This window comes from Trichomycterus rosablanca, chromosome 10, assembly GCF_030014385.1.
Source record: "Trichomycterus rosablanca isolate fTriRos1 chromosome 10, fTriRos1.hap1, whole genome shotgun sequence".
NCBI classification, from domain to species: Eukaryota; Metazoa; Chordata; class Actinopteri; order Siluriformes; family Trichomycteridae; genus Trichomycterus; species Trichomycterus rosablanca.
Window position 1 is genome coordinate 30705307 of NC_085997.1, and position 24231 is coordinate 30729537.

General features: G+C 40.1%; 1 protein-coding gene across 1 annotated transcript; it reads left to right on the plus strand.

Moving 5' to 3' along the window:
- Positions 1–572: 572 nt before the first annotated feature.
- On the plus strand, positions 573–22713 carry sh3bp1 (SH3-domain binding protein 1). Its single transcript, XM_063003794.1, has 18 exons — positions 573–635; positions 10381–10423; positions 10551–10655; positions 13537–13613; positions 14941–15052; positions 15136–15212; positions 15547–15634; positions 15749–15817; positions 15903–15993; positions 17456–17592; positions 17842–17953; positions 18459–18540; positions 18635–18715; positions 18801–18914; positions 21516–21613; positions 21704–21818; positions 21965–22272; positions 22376–22713. The coding sequence occupies exons 1-18, from the start codon at positions 589–591 to the stop codon at positions 22684–22686; spliced, it is 2067 nt and encodes a 688-aa protein (XP_062859864.1). The 5' UTR covers positions 573–588; the 3' UTR covers positions 22687–22713.
- Positions 22714–24231: the final 1518 nt, after the last annotated feature.

Sequence of the window (24231 nt, forward strand, 5' to 3'; positions counted from 1 at the left end):
CTGTGACATTCTGAACCATTTAAGTTGTTTGAACTGTAAGCCATGAAATGTCTGTTCTATTTACCACATCCTTTATCTTGCAACTTTGTTGTTTATGGTCTTATGTATAAATAGTGTTGATGTGACTCAGTTATATTCATTTCTAATGTCCATTTTAAACTTTTTAGAGTAGTTCAAGTGATTATATATTTAGCAAGTGTAAGACTAATGATCATAATCTCATGACCAGTCTACCAGTAAATCAAAAAATATCTGGCAGTGTAAAAAAGTACAGAGCCGGTTGTTTAAAAAACTAGCGACCCTTCTTCTGTTTTTGGTGGGGCTAGGTATGGTTTCACAGTGTGATGCATAGATCTCCTTCCCTGTATGCATGGTTAACTTCCTCTTTTCTTTTAACTCGAGGGCGTGTGCAAATGAACATTTGGCTGTATGAGTTTCAAATAGAGAACTTAAGTAAATGACATTTTTTTTATTGTTTGAATGAGTCAGAGGGCCAAATCAACCATCCAATGTGAGTGATTCTGAACTGACCGTAAGAAAAGGACCACTGGAGGGTGGAAAGGAAATTCCACCACCACCACCACCATCATGCTAAAGCAGTTTAACCTTTTAAAGCAGTTTGGGAATGTGGGGAAGTAAGTACTTTCATACGGCATTCACTAATGATGTTTACTTGAATCTTAACATAAAATTTACAAGATAACATTTTTTTAGGTTGTCTGGATAATTTTTTTATTTTTTTTTATTATTAGTTTTAATGTGCTTTCACTTAATGTTTTAAATTGTGAGGCATGTGCCTTGATTAAGGGATTTGTTCAAGCGTGCTTTTGGCTTACCTAATTATGCACTGGCTCACAACTGACTAGAACAGTACTGTTACTTGACTGTGGGGGGGACATAATAAAAAATACATCTAGGTACAGGTCCACAAATACAAATCTAGCCTCTAATCTTTCATGTAAAGAGCTCGGTGAAAAATTTTGGCAAAATGTTTCTGAAACTTCTCAACATTTTATAATGCTTCATTTATAGTAAACACAAACTTTTTGAAAGCTCTTACAGTCATGCACATTTTGTTAAATCACAAACTAATTAAACAGCCCTGGGTTATGGCCATGCTCTTGTTTTAGTGTGATACTATATAAAGTATAATAGTCACAAAGATTAAAATCAATCTTATTGTTCAGATTACTGTTTACTGTTGAGTATAATCTATTGACTGAGAGCTGCATTTGAAAAAGGTGGGTGTGCTGCTGCATGCTTTAGGCTGCAGTGTGTGCAGGGTGCAAACACTTTTACATCCTGCGAGCCCTGATGTTAGCATTGTGTTCCTAACCCTCACAATGCCAAGTCAACAGCAAAACAAAGCATCCACCACAGCCTCTGCACAGCTGCAAACTCCCTGCAACGTCTGATGCTGACATACATACTGACTGCAAATAATCACTAAACTAAAGCAGAAAGAATATCAGGCTGAATTTAACAAGCTGAATTAATGTGCTGAGATATTAAATATATATATATACAGTGTATCACAAAAGTGAGTACACCCCTCACATTTCTGCAGATATTTAAGTATATCTTTTCATGGGACAACACTGACAAAATGACACTTTGACACAATGAAAAGTAGTCTGTGTGCAGCTTATATAACAGTGTAAATTTATTCTTCCCTCAAAATAACTCGATATACAGCCATTAATGTCTAAACCACCGGCAACAAAAGTGAGTACACCCCTTAGTGAAAGTTCCTGAAGTGTCAATATTTTGTGTGGCCACCATTATTTCCCAGAACTGCCTTAACTCTCCTGGGCATGGAGTTTACCAGAGCTTCACAGGTTGCCACTGGAATGCTTTTCCACTCCTCCATGACGACATCACGGAGCTGGTGGATATTCGAGACTTTGCGCTCCTCCACCTTCCGCTTGAGGATGCCCCAAAGATGTTCTATTGGGTTTAGGTCTGGAGACATGCTTGGCCAGTCCATCACCTTTACCCTCAGCCTCTTCAATAAAGCAGTGGTCGTCTTAGAGGTGTGTTTGGGGTCATTATCATGCTGGAACACTGCCCTGCGACCCAGTTTCCGGAGGGAGGGGATCATGCTCTGCTTCAGTATTTCACAGTACATATTGGAGTTCATGTGTCCCTCAATGAAATGTAACTCCACAACACCTGCTGCACCCATGCAGCCCCAGACCATGGCATTCCCACCACCATGCTTGACTGTAGGCATGACACACTTATCTTTGTACTCCTCACCTGATTGCCGCCACACATGCTTGAGACCATCTGAACCAAACAAATTAATCTTGGTCTCATCAGACCATAGGACATGGTTCCAGTAATCCATGTCCTTTGTTGACATGTCTTCAGCAAACTGTTTGCGGGCTTTCTTGTGTAGAGACTTCAGAAGAGGCTTCCTTCTGGGGTGACAGCCATGCAGACGTAGTGTTTGATGTAGTGTGCGGCGTATGGTCTGAGCACTGACAGGCTGACCCCCCACCTTTTCAATCTCTGCAGCAATGCTGACAGCACTCCTGCGCCTATCTTTCAAAGACAGCAGTTGGATGTGACGCTGAGCACGTGCACTCAGCTTCTTTGGACGACCAACGCGAGGTCTGTTCTGAGTGGACCCTGCTCTTTTAAAACGCTGGATGATCTTGGCCACTGTGCTGCAGCTCAGTTTCAGGGTGTTGGCAATCTTCTTGTAGCCTTGGCCATCTTCATGTAGCGCAACAATTCGTCTTTTAAGATCCTCAGAGAGTTCTTTGCCATGAGGTGCCATGTTGGAACTTTCAGTGACCAGTATGAGAGAGTGTGAGAGCTGTACTACTAAATTGAACACACCTGCTCCCTATGCACACCTGAGACCTAGTAACACTAACAAATCACATGACATTTTGGAGGGAAAATGACAAGCAGTGCTCAATTTGGACATTTAGGGGTGTAGTCTCTTAGGGGTGTACTCACTTTTGTTGCCGGTGGTTTAGACATTAATGGCTGTATATTGAGTTATTTTGAGGGAAGAATAAATTTACACTGTTATATAAGCTGCACACAGACTACTTTTCATTGTGTCAAAGTGTCATTTTGTCAGTGTTGTCCCATGAAAAGATATACTTAAATATCTGCAGAAATGTGAGGGGTGTACTCACTTTTGTGATACACTGTATATACTGTATATATATACAGTGGGGTCAAAAAGTATTTAGTCAGCCACTGATTGTGCAAGTTCTCCTACTTAGAAAGATGAGAGAGGTACACTTCAACTATGAGAGACAAAATGAGAAAAAAAAATCCAGGAAATCACATTGTAGGATTTTTAAATAATTTTTTTGTGGAAAATAAGTATTTGGTGAATAACAAACGAGCAAGATTTCTGGCTCTCACAGACTTGTAACTTCTTCTTTAAGAAGCTCTTCTGTCCTCCACTCGTTACCTGTATTAATGGCATCTGTTTGACCTCGTTATCTGTATAAAAGACACCTGTCCACAGCCTCAAACAGTCAGACTCCAAACTCAACCATGGCCAAGACCAAAGAGCTGTCGAAGGACACCAGGAAGAAAATTGTAGACCTGCACCATGGCTGGGAAGAGTGAATCTACAATAGGCAAGCAGGTTGGTGTGAATAAATCAACTGTGGGAGCAATTGTAAGAAAATGGAAGACATACAAGACCATTGATAATCTCCCTTGGGGTCAAGATCTCATCCCGTGGGGTCAAAATGATCATGAGAACGGTGAGCAAAAATCCCAGAACTACACGGAGGGACCTAATGAATGACCTGCAGAGAGCTGGGACCAAAGTAAAAAAGGCTACCATCAGTAACACACTACGCCGAGAGGGACTCAAATCCTGCAGTGCCAGGCGTGTCCCCCTGCTTAAGCCAGTACATGTCCAGGCCCATCTGAAGTTTGCCAGAGAGCATATGGATGATCCAGAAGAGGATTGGGAGAATATCATGTGGTCAGATGAAACCAAAATGGAACTTTTTGGTAAAAACTCAACTCGTCATGTTTGGAGGAAGAAGAAAAACCCAAGAACACCATACCTACTGTGAAGCATGGGGGTGGAAACATCATGCTTTGGGGCTGTTTTTCTGCAGAGGGGACAGGACGACTGATCCGTGTTAAGGGAAGAATGAACGGGGCCATGTATCGTGAGATTTTAAGCCAAAACCTCCTTCCATCAGTGAGAGCATTGAAGATGGAACGTGGCTGGGTCTTCCAGCATGACAATGATCCCAAACACACCGCTCGGGCAACGAAGGAGTGGCGCCGTAAAAAGCATTTCAAGGTCCTGGAGTGGCCTAGCCAGTCTCCAGACCTCAACCCCATAGAAAATTTGTGGAGTCCGTGTTGCCCAGCGACAGCCCCAAAACATCACTGCTCTAGAGGAGATCTGCATGGAGGAATGGGCCAAAATACCAGCTACAGTGTGTGCAAACCTGGTGAAGACTTACAGGAAACGTTTCACCTCATTGCCAACAAAGGCTATGTTACAAAGTATTGAGTTTAACTTTTGTTATTGACCAAATACTTATTTTCCACCATAATTTACAAATAAATTCTTTAAAAATCCTACAATGTGATTTCCTGGATTTTTTTTTCTCATTTTGTCTCTCATAGTTGAAGTGCACCTATGATGAAAATTACAGACCTCTCTCATCTTTCTAAGTAGGAGAACCTGCACAATCAGTGGCTGACTAAATACTTTTTGGCCCCACTGTATATATATAGTTTCAATAACAGACTTGTGAACCCTTACATTGTAGCTCTGGGTTTAATACCCATAAAATACTCTGAAAAAAAATTATTTTCAGTTTAATTATACACAATTTATGCTTAAAAATCATTATTACTGGCTGATTATTGCATTGGATGTTTTTGCATGCAGAACAATAGCAACAATAACATTTTCTGAAGCTGATCAGGTTTACACATTTACACAATTATGCAGGAATTGTCCTTGTCAGTTCAAGCCAAAGCATTTGTCACACCAACTGCATTACGGCTTGGCTGTTTTAAAATACTAATTCGTATTAGTTGTTATAATTGTTAAAGGTATGTTGCTATGTTTTCCATCAGTGTTTTGTCCTATCATTAAACTCTTTTAAGCTGTATTTGATTAAGCATTGCCCTGACTTTCTCATGTAAATGTGCTTAATTGTACAGATACAGCAAAGTAGCTCCAAACCATGACACATGCTTCTTGAGTTTTTTTTTATTTTATTTTTCTTTTTAAACAGATTGTGGTATTGCTTTTAAACAGTATTAAAAGTCCACAATTATTAGAAATCTGTTTGGAAATGCTTTGTAGTATTATTCAGTCTCGCACAGACTTTATTGTTTTTCTATAATATATATATATATCTGTTTTCGGTAAATGCTTCACATAAACAGACATTGCCTAAGATAAGCAGACTAAGACTGTCTACTTTTAGTACAACCCACACACCAACTGCCATTGATTAGAACTTGCTGTTTGTAGAAACGACCAGTTGAGGACTTGACATATGTATTTCAGATTGGATTGTGAGTAATTAATTAAAGTATTGTGTTAAGACATAAAGGGTACAATTATTGTGTATTTGTAATTGCGTAATAAGGTTGCATATTATGACTGATCATTAAACATTGTATTTGCAATTAATACAAAATCCAGGTTGTTCCAAAGTGGTCTGATATATATTTTTTTCAATGTTCAAGCCCATCCTTTAAAATAGTTGTAATCAAGGTTGTCCAAATTCTTTAAAATAGTTAATGAATGAATATGCATGAAGTAAAACTGTTGTGATATAAAATAGTGGTTGTTGTAAGATTTAATAGGTCAGTGTGAACAAAGCAGTTTAGTCACAATTTAAAACCAGCCTAAAAGCAAGCTTTTAAGTAAAACAAGTCAAGTCAAGTAAAACAAGCCAAAAAGACAATAATAAACAAGAGAGTTGGAATTTAAAACTATATAAATTTACCTATAGTGGTCTTAAATAATAGTAATAAGTAACATTTACATGATTAAATAAATGTTGATGAGAGCTTTGAGTAGATCAGTTTAATCTTTATACACATATATGTATGCAAAACATCCATCTCCAACTCAATAATAATACAGTAGAATCATTCAGTGTTCTGTAGGAAAATCATGCAAATGGACACTCAGTGTGCCGTACTGTAGGGACATTAACTTATCTTATTGGGACAGTGGTAGCTTAGTGGGTAGAACTTTGGGCTATCAACCGGAAGATTGGCGGTTCAAATCCAGGCTCTGCTATGCAGCCACTGTTGGGTCCTTAAGCAAGGCCCTTAACCCTGTCTGCTCCAGGGGCGCCGTATGATGGCTGACCCTGCGCTCTGACCCTAGCTTCCAAACAAGCTGGGATATGCGAAGAAAGAATTTAATTGTACTGTACATCTGTATATGTATATATGACAAATAAAGTATATCTATCTTTGAGAAATTGAAAGTTATTAACAGTGCTGTGCAAAGTATCTGCCACTCTTTTGTTTTTACATATTAATCACAACCAATAATTGTTTTAAATTTAATAGAAGATAAAAAACAAACTTAAGTAAACACTTAATACAGTCTTTAAATGATTCATTTATTACAAAAAGACCTTTTAAAGTTTTTAAAGTACTTCACAAACAAATCTATTCATGTACTGTTTAGATTAAACATGGCTGGCAGTGATCTATCCTGGGAGTGTCTAGTGTAACTGAACCCAATTATTTATTAAATTTGATAATTTATTAGGTAATTGAAACACTAAGCTACTTTAGGTGATGATTTTTTCTTTAACCAATGAACCGCTAAGCCACTGCTTGTACAGATAAAAGCACATTAAAATAGATAACAAAGAAATTAATTTCTTAGACTCTGCAACCCCAGTGATCCATGATTATCAGTCTGTGAAACTAAACCCACATGGTTTATGCAACAAGACATTACTCGTAAGCTCACAAACAAATCCACTTCTAAATGACTCAAAGAAAATAAAATTAGGGTTTTGGCCTGGTAAAATTCCAGGCTTAAACCACATTGAGATGCTGTGGCCAGACCTTGAACAGGCTTTTTTGTTCAGTTGCCTGTAAGCACACACAGTTAAATGTGGACACAGAAGTCAGTAGTAATTCATAATCTACCAAAGAATCAACCTTGTAACAAAGTTAAATGATGTTAAAGAAGATTAATAATTTTAGACATTTTTGGAAAATCCACATACTTAAGATGAATATGAAATCAGTAAAAGATTTTTATAGACAAAAACATTTATAAACTTTGACTGGGCGGAAAAAGGAAATTGCAAATGACATATGAAATCATTTTACAGCCTGCCGCCATGTCCTCACCAACTTCTGTCTTTAACTGGCCCACTTTCCAACCACAACACCCATCACTCTCTAATTTTAGGATGTGTATTTTGGTGATCTGACACTGATCACATATAAGCATGTTCACCACAAGTCATAAACACAGATCGGGTCATTTTTTACAGTACCCACAGTCTAAAAAATCTTCAGCATTAACACTGGTGTGCCCCAGTTTTCTTTAGTGATAGATAAGTAAGCAGCACTGTTGATTTAGAGGATACATTTTAAAATTAATTGTTAGATTAAAATAATAACAATGATAACGAGCTCATGTTGCCAACTTGGCCCAGGCATGCATCTTTGACTACTGGAAGTATTTAAATATTTTTTTTCTATTAAAACCACTTTTTACTTAATCTGTGGCTCATAATGAAAAAGACATGATGTCACAACACAGAGGAGACCCAGAGGACACCAAAATATTATGCAACAAATAGGTGTAGGTGCCTGATAGATGTGATAGTGCCTGTCCTGTCCTAGCATATTCTTTGATTTAATAGGCAGAAAGTGTTCTTCTGGCTTCTACCAAGCCCTGTCAGTCAGTAAGGCCACTCACAAATCCGGTTCATCCGATTCATCAGTCCAGAAAATGTGTTTTTACTGCTTCAGATTCTATATGTGATGTGTTGACATGTAATTTTGTGTGGTAATCTTTGGCTTTTGTGTGGCTGCTTGTCCAAGGAAACATAATCAATAAAGCTGTCAACAAACAGTTCTTGTTCGGTCTTTGGTTTAACAGACAATGTTAAACTCAGGGGTGAGTGTTGCAGTTTTACATGCTGTGTGGATCAGAACTTTGCGTTCCATTCATTACGCTTGTGTCTCTTTGCTTTGAAGTGTTGGACATGCGCAATATCACTCACAGCTCTAGCAGGGCTAAATTATGTAAGCTGTCTTCTTGTCATTTTCTGACAGTCCAATGTGGAAATTTACTGAGTGCTTTAGTATGACCCATTGTATTCTTGATCATGTAGTTTTGTTATTAATAGGTTCTTTCAGTATACACTCACTCACTGGTCATTTTATAATATCGCATTAATACTGGACAGGACTCAGCTTTCCTCTAAAATGTGCCTCAGTGCTTTGTGGAAGTGATTTGTCAAGGTGTTTGAGTGTTTTGGTTCATGAAGTTCGTGAAATGTTGATATGATTGCACAGGATAATTGCTGCAGATTAAAATTCATGCTGCATGTCTCAGCATTTTTTACATTTTACCTCAAATTTGGTGATAGAAAGGCCAACTATATACTGTTGCTTATATACAGTCGAGTCACATTATTATGACCACAAGCTAATATCCAGAGTGACTGCAGTCTGCAGCAGCTAGATGGGCTGGGAGTGACTCAATAAGGTCATGGTAGGTTGTCACAGGTATCTGGAGCCATGCTGACTGTGGTGCATCCCACAGCTGCTGGAGGGGGCATGGGGGAAAATCTATAGCGCAAAGCAGGATATATGTGCAGACAGCCTATTGCACACCCTATATACCCACCAAACCAGTTCACGAAACGTGACTTCCTTCATGAGCTACGCACTGCCGCCATTGCAAGTAGGAAGTGGTCATAATGTGTACATTAAAATATGTTGTATATTCTTTTCCTCACTTTACATTTACTCAGTACTGTGTACTGGCCAACAACAAAATTTTTGGGGGTCCCACCCCCTTTACTTGTTTAGGTCATAAATCTAATCTTGTATGTTTTGCAGGTCTTTGTGATTCTTACTGTTTTTATCTGCACTGTGTATATTACAGTGTTTGCACTTGTGTTCTGTGTTGCACCCTGGTCCTGGAGGATTGTTATTTCATTTCACTGTGTACTTGTATAGAGCCCAAATTACAATAAAGCCACTTAAATATTAAAGTAAGCTGAAATAATTGTCATGTTCATGGCAACTGTTTGGGATGACTTGTGTTTTGTTGCATGTTGCATGCTGGAAGTAGTAATTATAAGATAAAATAGGCAAATTAAGGCCATAAGGGGATGCACATGATCAGCAAAAATACTTAGATAACTGGAAATTAAACCATCCTCCAGGGTAAGAAAACGTTTAACACCTATAACTACAACAACTATAACACCACCATCAGTCAGAAATGTTAAAACAAGGCAGGTTTGGTCTATGGATTTAAGCTGCTTGTTCCGAATTCTAACTGCATGTTTTGACAGAAATCAGGATGTATCAACTTGCCTGTTGTTTTAATCTACCATTGTCTAATTCTGATAAACATGTGCCCACTGTAGCCTCAGATTTTAGCACTTAGATGACAGGAGTGGACCACCTAATGTGGTCTGCTGTTGTAGCTCATTCACTTCAAGGTCAGCTGTATTGTGCATTCTGAGATGCTTTATTTGAGAAACTTTTACTGAAGGTTTTTGCAGCGTTCTCTCTTTTGTCACCAACATAGTGCCCGCGGGCTCCTGGTCGCCCCCAGGGACCACATAAGTCGCCCACAGGGCATGTTCTAAAATAGCACTAGTGACTATAGAGCTCCGTCTAAATTGTATTTGTGTTGCTGTTCTTTTTGAATCTATAACACATGCATTGATGTAGATTTGAAAATGACAATACTGAATATAACATTTCAAAAACAAAAATGTTGTATGTTTATATGAGCTCTGATCTTGTCTGGGTGCAGAATTTTATATCATGCGCATAATGCTGAGACAAGCAAACGAGCACAGCTACGATGCGGAGCGAGATGCAGGTTTTACCCCGAAAAAATAATAATGAAAAAACATAATAAATAATAATAATAATATCATTAAAGGTGAACCGTGCAACTTTGTTATTCAGGAAGTTTGTATCAAACAAGTAGCCCTTCGTATTATTCAGTACCCTTAAAGTAGCTCTCTGTCTCGAAAAGGTTGGTGACCCCTGTTCTAGAGTGTATAAAATACTGTTTAGCATTGAAGATAAACATATTCCAAATAGAATATCTTTTAGAAGACCGAAAGTCTGAAAATACCATGTATTAATGGTGGCATAAATGTGTTAATGCACCTTTAGGGGACAAGATGCCACTGACCTACTCTCTGAGGATCTGGTTTTGGTAAGTAATTATCATAGCTTTATGCATATAACATTCATTTCCTAGCTAGTGAACATACAAACTCTTACACACACACACCTTTTGAAATCCAGATTAAGCTTGCTAAGCATGCTTTTGCTTTGTAAAGGTGGAGCAGCGTGTCGAGCCAACCAGGAAAGCAGCTCAGATCATCCATAAGAAGTTGGTGGGCTGCTTACAGAGTCAGCAGGGACTTGACTCAGAGAGACGAATGGTGCTCACCTACCTTTCTTTATTTCACACCCAAATTAATAAAGCTAAGTTTAAATTAACTGTTGGAATATCATACAACCACAAATCAGAAAAAGTTGGGACAGTATGGAAAAAAAAAACAAGTACAATAAAAATGCAGTGTTTCTTACATTTGCTTTATATTTTTGCAGATACTATAAACCCAAGATGTTTCATGTTTTCTCTGGTCAACTTTATGCAGTGCTGTCTAAGGGGTCAGAGATCTCAAGTGTTCAGTTTAGACTTGCAGCCTTGCCCTTTACACACTGAAATTCCTCCTGATTCCTTAAATCGTTTTATGATATTATGCACTGTAGAACAAGAAATATGCAAATTACTTGCAGTCTTTCTTTAAGGTACATTGTTTTTAAACATTTCAATCATTTTCTTGTTACGTGGGGAGAGAAAGGACCAAAGATGCAGAGATAAATTAAATTATAATTCTTTATTTAACAATAAATAATTATAAACAAAAGACCACGCAAAGGAAAACATAACTGGATCGGGGTGGGGAACCCCGGACGAAGCTGCTGGCGCCGCAGGTAACTGAAAGAGAAAAACAAAGCACACACAAGGGAAAAAGCGAACCCCGATCGCTCTGGTGCAAAGGGGTTCGCTAACCTCATGCGCTATCGCTAGTGGAAAATGAAGAAAAGCCCGTGCGCTTACAAATGCCGCAACGAAAAAAAAAAAAAAAAAAAAAAACACATCAAACTGAAAACCCGGCTAAACGAAATCAAAGAAAAGCAAAAATCGGCTTATTGTAAAAGCCACTCGAGTATTATCGCCAGCACATAGAGACTGGGAATGGGCCGGAGCGAAAGCGGCTTATAGGAAAAGCCACTCGGGCATTGTCACCAGTACGTAGAGGCTGGGAATGGGCCGGAGCGAAAACGGCTTATAGGAAAGGCCACTCGGGCATTGTCACCAGTACGTAGCGACTGGGCAGGAGCCGGAGCGAAAACGGCTTATTATAAAAAGCCACTCGGGCATTGACACCAGCACGTAGTGACTGGAAATGGGCCGGAGCGAAAACGGCTTATTATAAAGCCACTCGGGCATTGACACCAGTACGTAGCGACTGGGCAGGAGCCGGAGCGAAAACGGCTTATTATAAAAAGCCACTCGGGCATCGACACCAGTACATAGCGACTGGGCAGGAGCCGGAGCGAAAATGGCTTATTATAAAAGGCCACTCGGGCATTAACACCAGCACGTAGCGACTGGGCCGGAGCCGGAGCAAAAACGGCTTATTATAAAGCCACTCTGGCATTGACACCAGTACGTAGAGACTGGGAATGGGCCGGAGCGAAAACGGCTTATTATAAAAGCCACTCGGGCATCGACACCAGTACGTAGCGAATGGGCAGGAACCGGAGCGAAAACGGCTTATTATAAAAGCCACTTGGGCATAGATACCAGTACGTAGAGACTGGGAATGGGCCGGAGCGAAAACGGCTTATAGGAAAAGCCACTCGGGCATTAACACCAGCACGTCAACATAGGAGTCAATAGGGTGGATTCGAACCAGGACTGTGGGACACGGAAAAGCAACGGCTTAACCGCATAGCCACGACGGCTGTAATGAACCTGCAGCAGTCTTTTGGCTTAAGGGCTGCTGGGATAGAGCGGTTAGCTAGGCATAGGCTTAATGCTAGCAGTGCTAGCGTTAGCTGAATCTAAACACCAAAAAATAAACAACAGCTCGAGGGCTGTAAAAACCCGCACCAGCTATCCCTAACCAAGAGAACCAAAACCCTAGCTTACCTCGGCCTTGCGACCTACACACCCCAGCGCTCTAAGAGCGCCGGGGGTAACCAGACTGTCCCTGAAAAGCAAGCTGATGTTGTGCCACCATGCCAAACAAAAGAAAGAAAGGGAAACAAAAGGTGCGACGCCTGCAGCCTGGCGACGCCCCCTTAAATAGGGAAGTCACAGCTGCAGGTCGTTCGCCCTAATGAGCTGGCCGTCTATATGAGGCCATGCTCCTAGTTGATCTGTAAAGTCAGACACCTTACATTTCTCACGGCCTTTCCCAAACCGTTCCCTCCTCACTAACACTCCACTACAGGGTGACACTCCATATGAAGTCACACTCTGTGCTGTGAAGGGTGCTTCCGATTAAGGGGAGGGTCTAAATTCAGGAGTCAACTTTGGGACGCCCTCTTTGCTTTTGAGCGGAAGAAGGAATCTGCCGTCACCACGCCTTGCTGTCATGTCTTGTGCTCCGTTATCATTTCAGCATCTCCAAGTGGGAATACGAGCTCAGGAGACGCAAGCACCTGCTACTTTATAACTAGTATAAATGTATAGTTATGTTTTAATTCTCCAAAAAATGGTGTTAAATATGATAATAATGTTAGTGATAGTATTGTTGGGGTAAAATAATTTTGCCATTTATGAAGTTTAAGTTCACCGATCACAGATTTGATTACTTTCTTTAAAAAGACTGAAGAAGACTGTGCCTAAATTTGCTCTAACACTTATGAGGAAACCTAATATCATATTTTACTGAAAATGATGTTGGAACCTATATTTGTATATCATCATTTAGTATTTTTTAACCTCATTACTGGTTCTAAACTGCCTGTCCCAACTTTTCTGGAACATGCTGCAGGCCTAAAATGCAGGAATGGATGTATATTAACAAATAAAATGACACTGACCAGACAGAACATGAAATATCTTGTGCTCATACTGTCTTTAATGAAATAAAAGTAAATGTAAGAAACACTGTGTTTTTATTTGCATTTTCCGTACTGTCCCAACTTTTTCTGATTTGGTGTTGTACAAATCAACATTTGTACTAGTTTATTTTATTATTTAACACCATAATCTTTCATTTTGTTTGTGTTTTGTAATAGAAAAAGCTTCCTCTCATGATGCTCTCTGTCAGTATGGCTGAGAGCTTTAAAGATTTTGATGGAGATTCCTCTATTAGGTAAGAGCTCTACAGTCCCACACATTTCATGTCTTGCAAAATGTTTCATGATTTTGTTGCGTAAGTTGGTAGAATATTACTGTTTTAAATCAGATAGTGTGGCACCACAGGGCACCTCCAGTCACTGTAGGAATTTTGGCTTGTTTTCCCCATGTCACGGGTAGTCTGTGTAATTTGCTGGGTGTATTCCAACCCTGCACCCAGTGTGTCAGACTAACCACTCTCAAGCTTACTTTTAGTATGTTTTCAGTGTGCATATTTAGACTGTTTAGTTTTTCTTGTAGTTTCTCCATAATCTAGTTCATAAAAATGTTTTTTATTTAAAAAAATACAATTTTATCATTCTGTTATCCTGTGTCTGGTTGTGGGGGTTGGTTGGGCCACTGGGGGTAATAGCAAAGGCCATGCAATGGATTGGCATCCTGTTCGGGGTGTGCATTGCGCCCAGTGATTCCAGGGACACTGAACCCACCATGACCCTGTCCTGGATAAAGCAGTGGTTGTGCCCAGTGATTCCAGGGACACTGAACCAACCATGACCCTGTCCTGGATAAAGCAGTGGTTGTGCCCAGTGATTCCAGGGACACTGAACCAACCATGACCCTGTCCTGGATAAAGCAGTCGTTGTGCCCAGTGATTCCAGGGACACTGAACCAACCATGACCCTGTCCTGGATAAAGCAGTGGTTGTGCCCAGTGATTCCAGGGACACTGGACCCACCATGACCCTGTCCTGGATAAAGCAGTGGTTGTGCCCAGTGATTCCAGGGACACTGAACCAACCATGACCCTGTCCTGGATAAAGCAGTGGTTGTGCCCAGTGATTCCAGGGACACTGAACCAACCATGACCCTGTCCTGAATAAAGCAGAATTTTCCATGAAAAGGACATTGCTTTGATGGCTGCATATGTTTCTCTAAAATGCCAATATCTGCCTCCACATCAATGGTACCGTCACACAATGCAAGTCACCCATGCCATGGGCACTTTGCCACAGACAAAATGTTTTTTTTTTTCCTTTTGCTGATAATAGTCTGTATGGTCTTTGGCATAGCAATGGGTGCATCAGGGTAAAAGGGAAAGTGCATGAAGCAATGCAACCATTATGCATAGAACCCACTGCACACACCTCTATAGGCTGTATTATGATCTGGTGTTGCTTTATTTAATGAGGGTGGGTTCAGAGATGCTATGTGGCAATAAAATTAAGTCAGCCGACTACCTGAAAGTACTTAATGACCAGATTATTCCATTCATGGCAAGATTCTAGGATGACCATGCCCAAATTCATGCCCCTTAACCCTGAACACGTTCTTGACCTTTTGCAGGAAAGTTCTTGAAATGTGCTGCTTCATAGAACAAAGTTTGGCGCAAACATTGGCAGACTTCGAGATGAAGCTGGAAAAAGATGTTCTGGAGCCTCTAAATAAACTCAGTGAGGTAAACAACGTTTAAATGCTGTTTCTCATAATGTATCCACATCATTCAAAACCACAGATTAGACCAGTGTTGTCTTTAATCAGGAAGACCTTCCAGAAATCTTGAGGAACAGAAAGCAGTTTACTAAACTTACAACAGATTGGCACAACGCACGAACCAGGTAAATGTTTGTTACATTATTTGTTCATTTTCATGTTTTACCACAGCTTCATCCTGATCAGGGTAATGAACCACCAGATGCAGTGCAATAGCACATCTCCGAAACGACATCAGCATGGTTCACATGAGCAGATCTTCAACTTAATGACTTCAACTCTTGAGAAGCTGTTAACCCAGTGTTTTACATACTTCCTCCATTTAATATTAATGATTCAGACCACAGACCAGACCCCATTTCGTAAGAGAAATGCAAAAAATGTACATCATCTCAAAGGGTTCACAAGACTTCTTTGCAACTGTGTATTTGATTTCCACTTCTTCTCCCATGTTCTCAGGTCCCAAGCTAGTACAGGTCCTCAAGCCAAACAAGATGGACTGAGAGAGGATTTGGAAGAAGCCTGGAGAAGACTGGAGTCAGTCAAGGTTTTAAAGCTTTATTTACATTTAAATAGTGTCCATGATTATATATCGAAAAGCAACATTGGTAATATGAGCACATGTTTGTTCTGGCAGTGATATGTAAGTATTAATTTATAGGATCAGTATTCTGCTGACCTCTACCATTTCAACACTAAGGAAGATGAATATGCCAACTACTTTATTCGGGTGAGTATTTCACATTGCCAGTATGTGTGAATGAAATCCACTACTATTCTGTTGGATGTGGAATACTTACTGTGTTTTGTTTTAGCTTTTAGAACTGCAGGCTGAATACCACAAATTCTCTCATGAGTTTTTGAACAAACATATTACTGAACTGAAGGAAAATCACAGTAATTCAGGTGAGAAAACAAACTTCTATTTTGAAAAGTTTTCCAGGATTTCTGGTAGTATAAATGATAGTGGAAGAACTACTGGGTATAATTGCCTGATTATACTGTGTAAATATACAAACCACATTTTCAGAAAAGTTGGAACATCTTGTAAAATGCAACAAAATAAGAATATGTTTGTTAATTTTCTTGAATCTATATTTAATTGGCAAATGTCATTCTGTCTCATAACCCCAATGCTGGGTTCTCTTCACTGGCTTCCTGTAGCTGCACACAATCAGTTTAAAACACTGATTCTCGCCTACAAAGCCAAAAATGGACAAGCCCCAAATTACCTTTGAGGTCTAATAAAACCTCGATATGTACCACGCAACCTCCGAGCCACTAGTCTTGCTCGACTTGATCCTCCACCCAAGAACTCAAGGAAGACAAGCATCAAGGCTTTTCTCTGTACTGGCACCCAAGTGGTGGGACGAGCTTCCCTAGTCTTTCTTCAAAAGATAATTAAAAACCCACCTCTATACTAAGCACTTAAGCTTACATGTACTTACTTACTAACACTATTCATTTCTCTAAAAAAAACATCAGGGTTCTAACAGGGTTTTCAGCAGATTTGTTTACTTGGACTGTTTTCTACTTAAACTAGAGTAAGGTAATGTCTAGTATGGAAGCACTTCTGTAAGTTGCTCTGGATAAATGCCGAAAATGTAAAATGTAAATGTGTAAAGAAAAGATTTCTGACCAACTTAATTGTGTTTAATCTTCTTTTCTTCTTTTCCTTGGCCTTTTGTCCCGTTCGGTTGCGGGGTCGGCTCTCGGCGGATCATGATCTGCGCATCGATTTGGCACAATTTTTACGCCGGATGCCCTTCCTGGCACAACCCTCCCTATTTTATCCGGGCTTGGGATCGGCACTACAATGCACTGGTTTGTGCATCTAGCGGCTAGGTATCTATAGGACAATTCAGTGTTTCCAATTAGCCTGCTGGCATGTTTTTTGGACTGTGGGAGGAAGCCGGAGCATCCGGAGGAAACCCACGCGGACACGGGGAGAACATGCAAACTCCGCACAGAAAGGACCCGGACCGCCCCACCTGGGGATCGAACCCTGGACCTTCTTGTTGTGAGGCGACAGTGCTACCCACTAAGCCACCGTGTCGCCCACTTAATTGTGTTTAATAAAAACTATAATTAAGAATCTGATGCCTGCAACACAGTAAGTTTTCTATTAATTACACTTTTTAATTCTTTGGGAACTGAGAACACTAATTATCACAGTTTTGTAAAGAGTCTCATCTATTCTTACTTGTTTTCATTGCATTTTACAAAATGTCCCAACTTTTCTGGAAATGGTGGTTGTACATTAACAACAATAACAATTATAATAATAATGGTACATGTGTTGTACGGTCTAAAATTTAGAGACAACTACAGGTTTTAAGGTTTCATGTTTGTGTATTTTTAAAAACAGAGCCACAGGTGAGTGTCTCATCAAGAAAGGTTTATGGAGAGTCACTCCTCTCTCACCTAAAAAGCTGTGGCCAGGACATTGCACTGCCCATCCAGGAATGTGTTACCATGCTACTGCACACAGGACTTCAGGAGGAGGTGATGACCACATAACGTACATTAAAGCAAAGTTTGCTGATAATAAATAAAACACCCACTTCTTTTACTTCTTCTAATAAAACACAAGGCTTATTTTATTGTGACTTAGCACATTACATGCACACATGCAATCAACCACACATGCAGACACATAACTGAATAATGAAACCCTTAAAGTAGATCAGAATGTTATAAATGTGATCTCTGTTTATGTATAACCTGTTCTTAATGCTATATGGCTTTTACTAGGGCTTGTTTAGACTGGCAGCGGCGGCCTCGATGGTAAAGAAGCTGAAGAGCAGTCTGGACTCAGGGAATGTGGACCACGCTGAGTTTAGCAAGGATCCTCATGCTGTGGCAGGTAGGATGCTACAAGCAGATATATTCTTAGTATATTACAGAAACACGTTTGGTGTCACAGTGGCGCTATGAAAAGCATTGTTACCTCACAAAGAGTAGTGTTGATTCCCCAGCCAGGTGGCCAGGGCCAGGGCGATTTGTTTAAAGGGTTGTTTGTGTGTGTGTGTGTGTGTGTGTGTGTGTGTGTGTGCATGTGTGTGCGTGTGTGTGCGCACGCGTGTGTGTGTGTGTGTTTAAGAGAGGCTGTACACTTAACACCAGACAGGAACTAAAAACATATGAAAGTCTGTGTCTGTTGTCTTTAATCATGTATGTACATGAGGTCTATGAGACCCCAAACAGAAGTGTATAGAGGGTATATATAAAATGTAGTTTATTTGCAGTTTGTAAATAAAATTAGGGGAAATGGGGGTGATAAAACTTGGTGGCTATACGGTCAGGAATAAATATTTAATAATCATTGTATTTTAACCCTGCAATTTATTGGGTTCCGAATGTCTTCCCAGGTGCTCTGAAATCTTACCTACGAGAGTTACCTGAACCTCTCATGACATTTGAACTGTATAACGACTGGTTCGCAGCAGCAGGGTAAGTTCAGTAAAGTAGACTGTTGTATAAAAAACAGTTAATCTAATGCCAAATTTAATGCTAAAACAACAAATCTGGGTCTCTGTATTTTAAGAGAGAAAGAACTTGATGACAAACTGGAGCAGTTACGAGCGGTATTAAAAAAACTCCCCTCAGAAAACTACAACAACCTGCGGTAAGTTCTACTGTGTGTCTATATTAAACTTAAACACAATAGAACTGTTTGGATTAACACTTGTAACTTTTTTTCTGGTGTGCAGATACCTTGTCCAGTTCCTGGCATGTTTGTCCGAGTATCAGGCAGTTAACAAGATGACTCCAAGTAATATTGCCATAGTGCTTGGTCCTAATCTACTGTGGCCTCGTACTGAAGGGTCAGTATAGCGGAATGATGTTGAGTCAGCAGTCATGCACTATTTGTTTCTGCTGTAATGTTGTATTTGTATGTACAGTTGCAGTCAAAGGTTGGCATACGCTTGTAAATAATGAACACCATTGCGATTATTCTTTTTCTGTGACTGAACAATTGGAGCAAGCACTTCTTTGTCCCTAAAAACTTTCCCTAAAGACCCCAAAGTTATTTTTAATGAGTTTATCATAGTTTTGCTGATAATACACACCAGTGGCGGTGTCTTTCAAAGAGGGGAAGCTCATTGTCGGCTTACATCATAAAATTTGTCAATTTATTTATACATAAATTCTGCCCTCCGTTTCTTTTTCAAGAAAATGGCTTGTGATCAGCCCCGGTTCTGGACTGCTTTGCTTGGGGGGGCAGTAAAACCTAATGAGGGGGCATGTTGATAGTCATGTTTTTGAAGCCAGAAATATATTCAAGGCTTGATTTGTGCATGAATGATGACAGCCAAGCTATTGATACTGGCTTAAAGTGATGTATGAGGTAAAGAAATAAAAATTCATGTTTTCGAACTTAAACTTAAAACCCAATGATTAAAAAATACATGTTGATTATGTAAATGGTGAAAAAAGATTATCTAATTGTATTTCATTTTAATACGCCCCCTTAATTAAATTGCCATTACTAATAGAACAACTCTATTTCTTGAAAGGCTTTAATACAAATTTAAGTCAAAGCTGACAAATGTACCTACACACAGACTGAGAATATTCAAACGTGGAAATAGGAATGAGTGAGAATATTTATATTATTGGGAAATTAAAATATAAAGAAAACAAAAGAATACTAATTCTGTAAAAAAAAAGTGTTTACCAGTATACCTGCCTCTCGCTCACACTAACAGAACATATACTGCCGAACTGAACTGTTTGGGGCAGTCTGCCGATTTTTATATAACTCAAAGAGCCAATCAGGAATAAGCAAGGAAATATCTTCACACTAAAACAAAATGCATTTTTGTGATTGGTTCAGAGATAATTTTAAAAATAGCCGTTGCTTGCATTGTGCTTGGGGGGGCAAAGACACAATTTGGGGGGGCAATGCCCCCCTCAGCCCCCCCCTAGCGCCGGCCCTGCTTGTGATCCTATCGTACCAAGTAGGCGTCTTTTCCAGGGACTTGACCAGTGTCCTGAAACAAATACTATGGGTGTGTTTTATTTACACAGTGAACAATGGAAATGGTCAAGTAATTTCACCAAGCAAATACCAAGAAATGGGTTGCAGTTTGTCTTTCGACTTCACTCGCAAAATCCGCAATGGGACTGAAGCTCCCAGTGATTAAGTGACGTGTAGATCTCAAAATAGCTGTCAATCAAAACGGGATTCAGCCTTTTTACTGATCCTCCAATCATCTTGCAGAAGCTCCGCGTCCAGACCGCCCACAGCTCCATTCACCCCCAGAGACGCTCAGCGTCCGGGGGTGGGACAAAATCGTGGCATTTATCCAATGACCTGCGAGTTTCGAAGCAATGAAAAAAACTTTTCCATGCAGTCCCATTGAAGTGAATAGACGCTCAGCTTCTACAAGCAAATGCATTGACGCTACGGGAGTTAACAAAATCGAGTCAGTCGATTTGTGATAAGTAGCTGATTCTGAACGAACTCGTCTTCGAGATGAACGTGTTCTAACGCATTTGTAGTCAATGAAATGTTAAAACAACTGTACATATTGGCCAATTAAATTTTTGACATTTTAGGGGAGGCTGAGCTTCCCTTGCAGTGAGCATTAACCTTTTGCCAAGGGTAAAAAGTACACTTTATGCTATAATGAGATACGTTTGGATGGCTGAATGCTTCGAACAATTAAAAACAGGATTACTATTATTTAGATGCATCCAAAACACAATGAACTGTCCACAGTTGAGCAGGCTTTACATCAATGATGATCCTGGCTAGAGCTTACTTATTCAGTCATAGAAACAACTGAGATCCATAAACGGGCATGATGTGTCTCACATACACGATTAGGCATAACATTATGACCACCTTCCTAATATTGTGTTGGTCCCCCTTTTGCTGCCAAAACAGCCCTGCAACTGTGATGCACTGTGTATTCTGACACCTTTCTATTAGAACCAGCATTAACTTCTTCAGCAATTTGAGGTACAGTAGCTCGTCTGTTGGGTCGGACCACTTGGGCCACCCATTACCCTGTCGCCGGTTTACCACTGTTCCTTCCTTGGACCACTTTTAGATAGATACTGACCACTGCAGACCGGGAACACCCCACAAGAGCTGCAGTTTTGTAGATGCTCTGACCCAGTCGTATAGCCATCACAATTTGGCCCTTGTCAAACTTGCTCAAATCCTTACACTTGCCAATTTTTCCTGCTTCTAACATCAACTTTGAGGATAAAATGTTCACTTGCTGCCTAAAATATCCCACCCGCTAACAGGTGCCGTGAGGAAGAGATAATCAGTGTTATTCACTTCACCTGTCAGTGGTCATAATGTTATGCCTAGTCGGTGTATATGTTAACTTTTGACCTGGAGTGTTTGCTGTTATGCGTAAGCTCAAGCTTAATTTTTTTTCTTTCTTTCATTCTCACTTATTTGGCAGGGAGGCCTCACTGCTAGACATGGCTTCTGCCTCTTCAGTCCAGGTCAGAGCTGTTGTAGAGCCATTTATACAATACTCCAAGAGCCTCTTCACTGAAGGTACCACAGTCACACCTTTTGAAAAATACATGTATCAAGATTATACATGCATCAGTATCTATTAAGCTTGCACAATTTATGGTTTTCCAGAGGTTGGTTTTGAGATTCCAGACCTTTCAGTCCCATCTCCGTCTTTACCTCAGCGGTCCTCACTGGAAAGTGCCTTGCCTCTCTTAGTCACAACCACTGTCTCAAATACTGACAGGTATGTAAAAACAGGGAACAGCTTGTTATATATAGTATTTATTACCCGTTTGGCCAAATTAGAGAACATCATGTCCATGATGGGAAATGACTGTGGTACAAATTAAAAATATTCTGCAGATTTAGTTTCCTTTCTGTTTCATTTAGCTCAAATTCATCTGACAACTGTGAAGCAGCAGGAAGCAATAAGACCAGTGCAGTAAATCGTGGTTCAACAGGGTGGGAAAATACCGGTTCTGCTCCAGCCAGTCAGCCATCTGCTCAGAGCCCAAGTCTAAATGCAGCTCCAGGTCAGAATCAGACTAAACCCCAGCCAAGAACTAGACCTCCGTGTCAGATACAGCATCAGTCTCAGGATACCGCCCAGCCAAAAGCAAACAATGCCTCAGAGGACAGTATGGAGCAGCCTCCTCATTCCCCAGAAGCCAAACTGAAGATCAACCCTCCATATAAACGTATGATTTCCTTCAATAATACAAAGTCATTGCAGTAAAATTAAATAGCCTGCACAAACATTGTTATACTCATCATTTCTTATTTTTTTATTATGTTTTACAGCAAGCAGGTCCTTTGTTCAGCACAAGGCACTAACTAAAGATTCTTTTGTGAGCTATAGAAGGCCCAAAGTCCCGGTTCCACCCCTTAGTCAAGCTGGAATTCCACCAGTGGCGCTGCCAAGAAGTGTTTCTCAGAGCGCAGCTCCAAAAGCACAGACTGAGCCTACAGCCAAACCAGAAGCTCCTCCTGTGCCTGCAGCGCCCGTTCCTGAAGCAGGCGCTCAGAAAAAAGCCATGGGCAAGAGACCCAATGTTCCTCCTCCACTTCCACCCCAGAGTCTGCCCAAACAGCTCTCCTCAACCGCCCAGTGAGTCTGACCTCATCACGTCATTCTGACACAGGACCTTTTAAAGTTTTTCAGTTTGAACTTGTTTTTCATGTCATGGAGAAACATTTTAAGTAAGTTCAAATACAGTTGAAAGAAGAAGGTTTATGAACCCTGTGGGATTATCTGGAGTTTTGCATTAGTTACTTATAAAATGCGCTTTGATCTCCAGCCAGGTCACAACAATAATGAGAATCAAATCTAAATCTAGACACAAATCTTTTGTTTTTTAATGATTGTACATTTTTCACAGTCCAGTGCTCCATACAAGGAAATTCATTATAAGCTTAGTATCACTTCTTACTAGTTGATTTAAATTTGTGTTACCACATTATGTATATTATATTCCTCTGGGTGTCCTCTGTCTAATCCTATAGCGGCTTATATTCAGTACTCACCATTATTCTAACTGTTGTGGCATCTTTCCTAACTGCTGTCTTTTTATGCCAACACTTAATACCAGCCCCGGTTCTGGACTGCTTTGCTTGGGTGGGGGCAGTAAAACATAATGGGTGGGCATGTCGTTAGCTAGAACTTTATTCAGAGCTTGATTTGTAGAGGGATGAATACAGCAGAGCTAATGATAATGGTTTAAATTGAAATATGAGGTAAAGAAATAAACTGGTGGTGTTTCGGTTGATTTTTGTGAAATTAGAAAATGATGCTTTATAGGTTTTCCTACAATGTATGTTTATTAAATGCAAAATTCACAAAAATAAACATACAGAAAGGTATCAAGTAAAGCCCGACAGATTAGCTGCTGGGCGGCACGGTGGCTCGGTGGGTAGCACTGTCGCCTCACAGCAAGAAGGTCCTGGGTTCAATTCCCAGGCGGAGCGGTCCGGGTCCTTATTGTGTAGTGTTTGCATGTTCTCCCCATGTCTGTGTGGGTGTTACTGTGTGCCTGTGTGCCTTGCGCCCATTGAAAAGCTGGGATAGGCTCCAGCAGCGCAACCCTAATTGGATAAGCAGTTAGGAAAGTGAGTGAGATTAGCTGCTACTAACTAGCAGCTTACTGCTAATAAAATAATAAAAAATATTAAAAGTAAGTAATACAGTATTAAGCAACGAATCACTGCGTTAAGCAAACGTTGTTTTTGTGGAAGTGAGTTTAAACTTAAAGAAGTGTTTTAAATTGCTCTATGTAATCGCCTCTCCTGTTCACACTGACAGAACCTGTCTGCTCTACTGAGCTGCTCGAAATAACTTGACACTAGGCAGCAAAAAAAAAAAAATTTTTGTGATTGGTTCAGAGATCCCCCCAGCACCGACCCTACTTAATACCCTTCTTAATCGAAGCTTGTTGTCTAGCAGCACTTAAATCTAATGAAACAGGTACCCATCTCATCCAAGTACTCTTCCTGACTGAGCACATTCACACTGACTAATGCATAATATATGGCCGCGTTTTAGGTATTTCATGCAAAAACACAGATGATTGCAATTTTGCAACTGAATTTGCTTTTTTGTCTTTGTTCATTTTTCATTTTTATTTTTACAATCATACTTCCTCTCACTGTTTGAGGCCTGA

What these genes read in the sequence shown, in the direction of transcription:
- sh3bp1 (XM_063003794.1), top strand. Translation starts at nt 589, where the DNA reads ATGCTAAAGCAGTTTAACCTTTTAAAGCAGTTTGGGAATGTGGGGAA. An exon ending in GAAGACTGGAGTCAGTCAAG is followed by an intron (nt 15,635 to 15,748) that starts GTTTTAAAGCTT and finishes ATTAATTTATAG; the next exon opens with GATCAGTATTCTGCTGACCT. An exon ending in GGAAAATCACAGTAATTCAG is followed by an intron (nt 15,994 to 17,455) that starts GTGAGAAAACAA and finishes TTTTAAAAACAG; the next exon opens with AGCCACAGGTGAGTGTCTCA.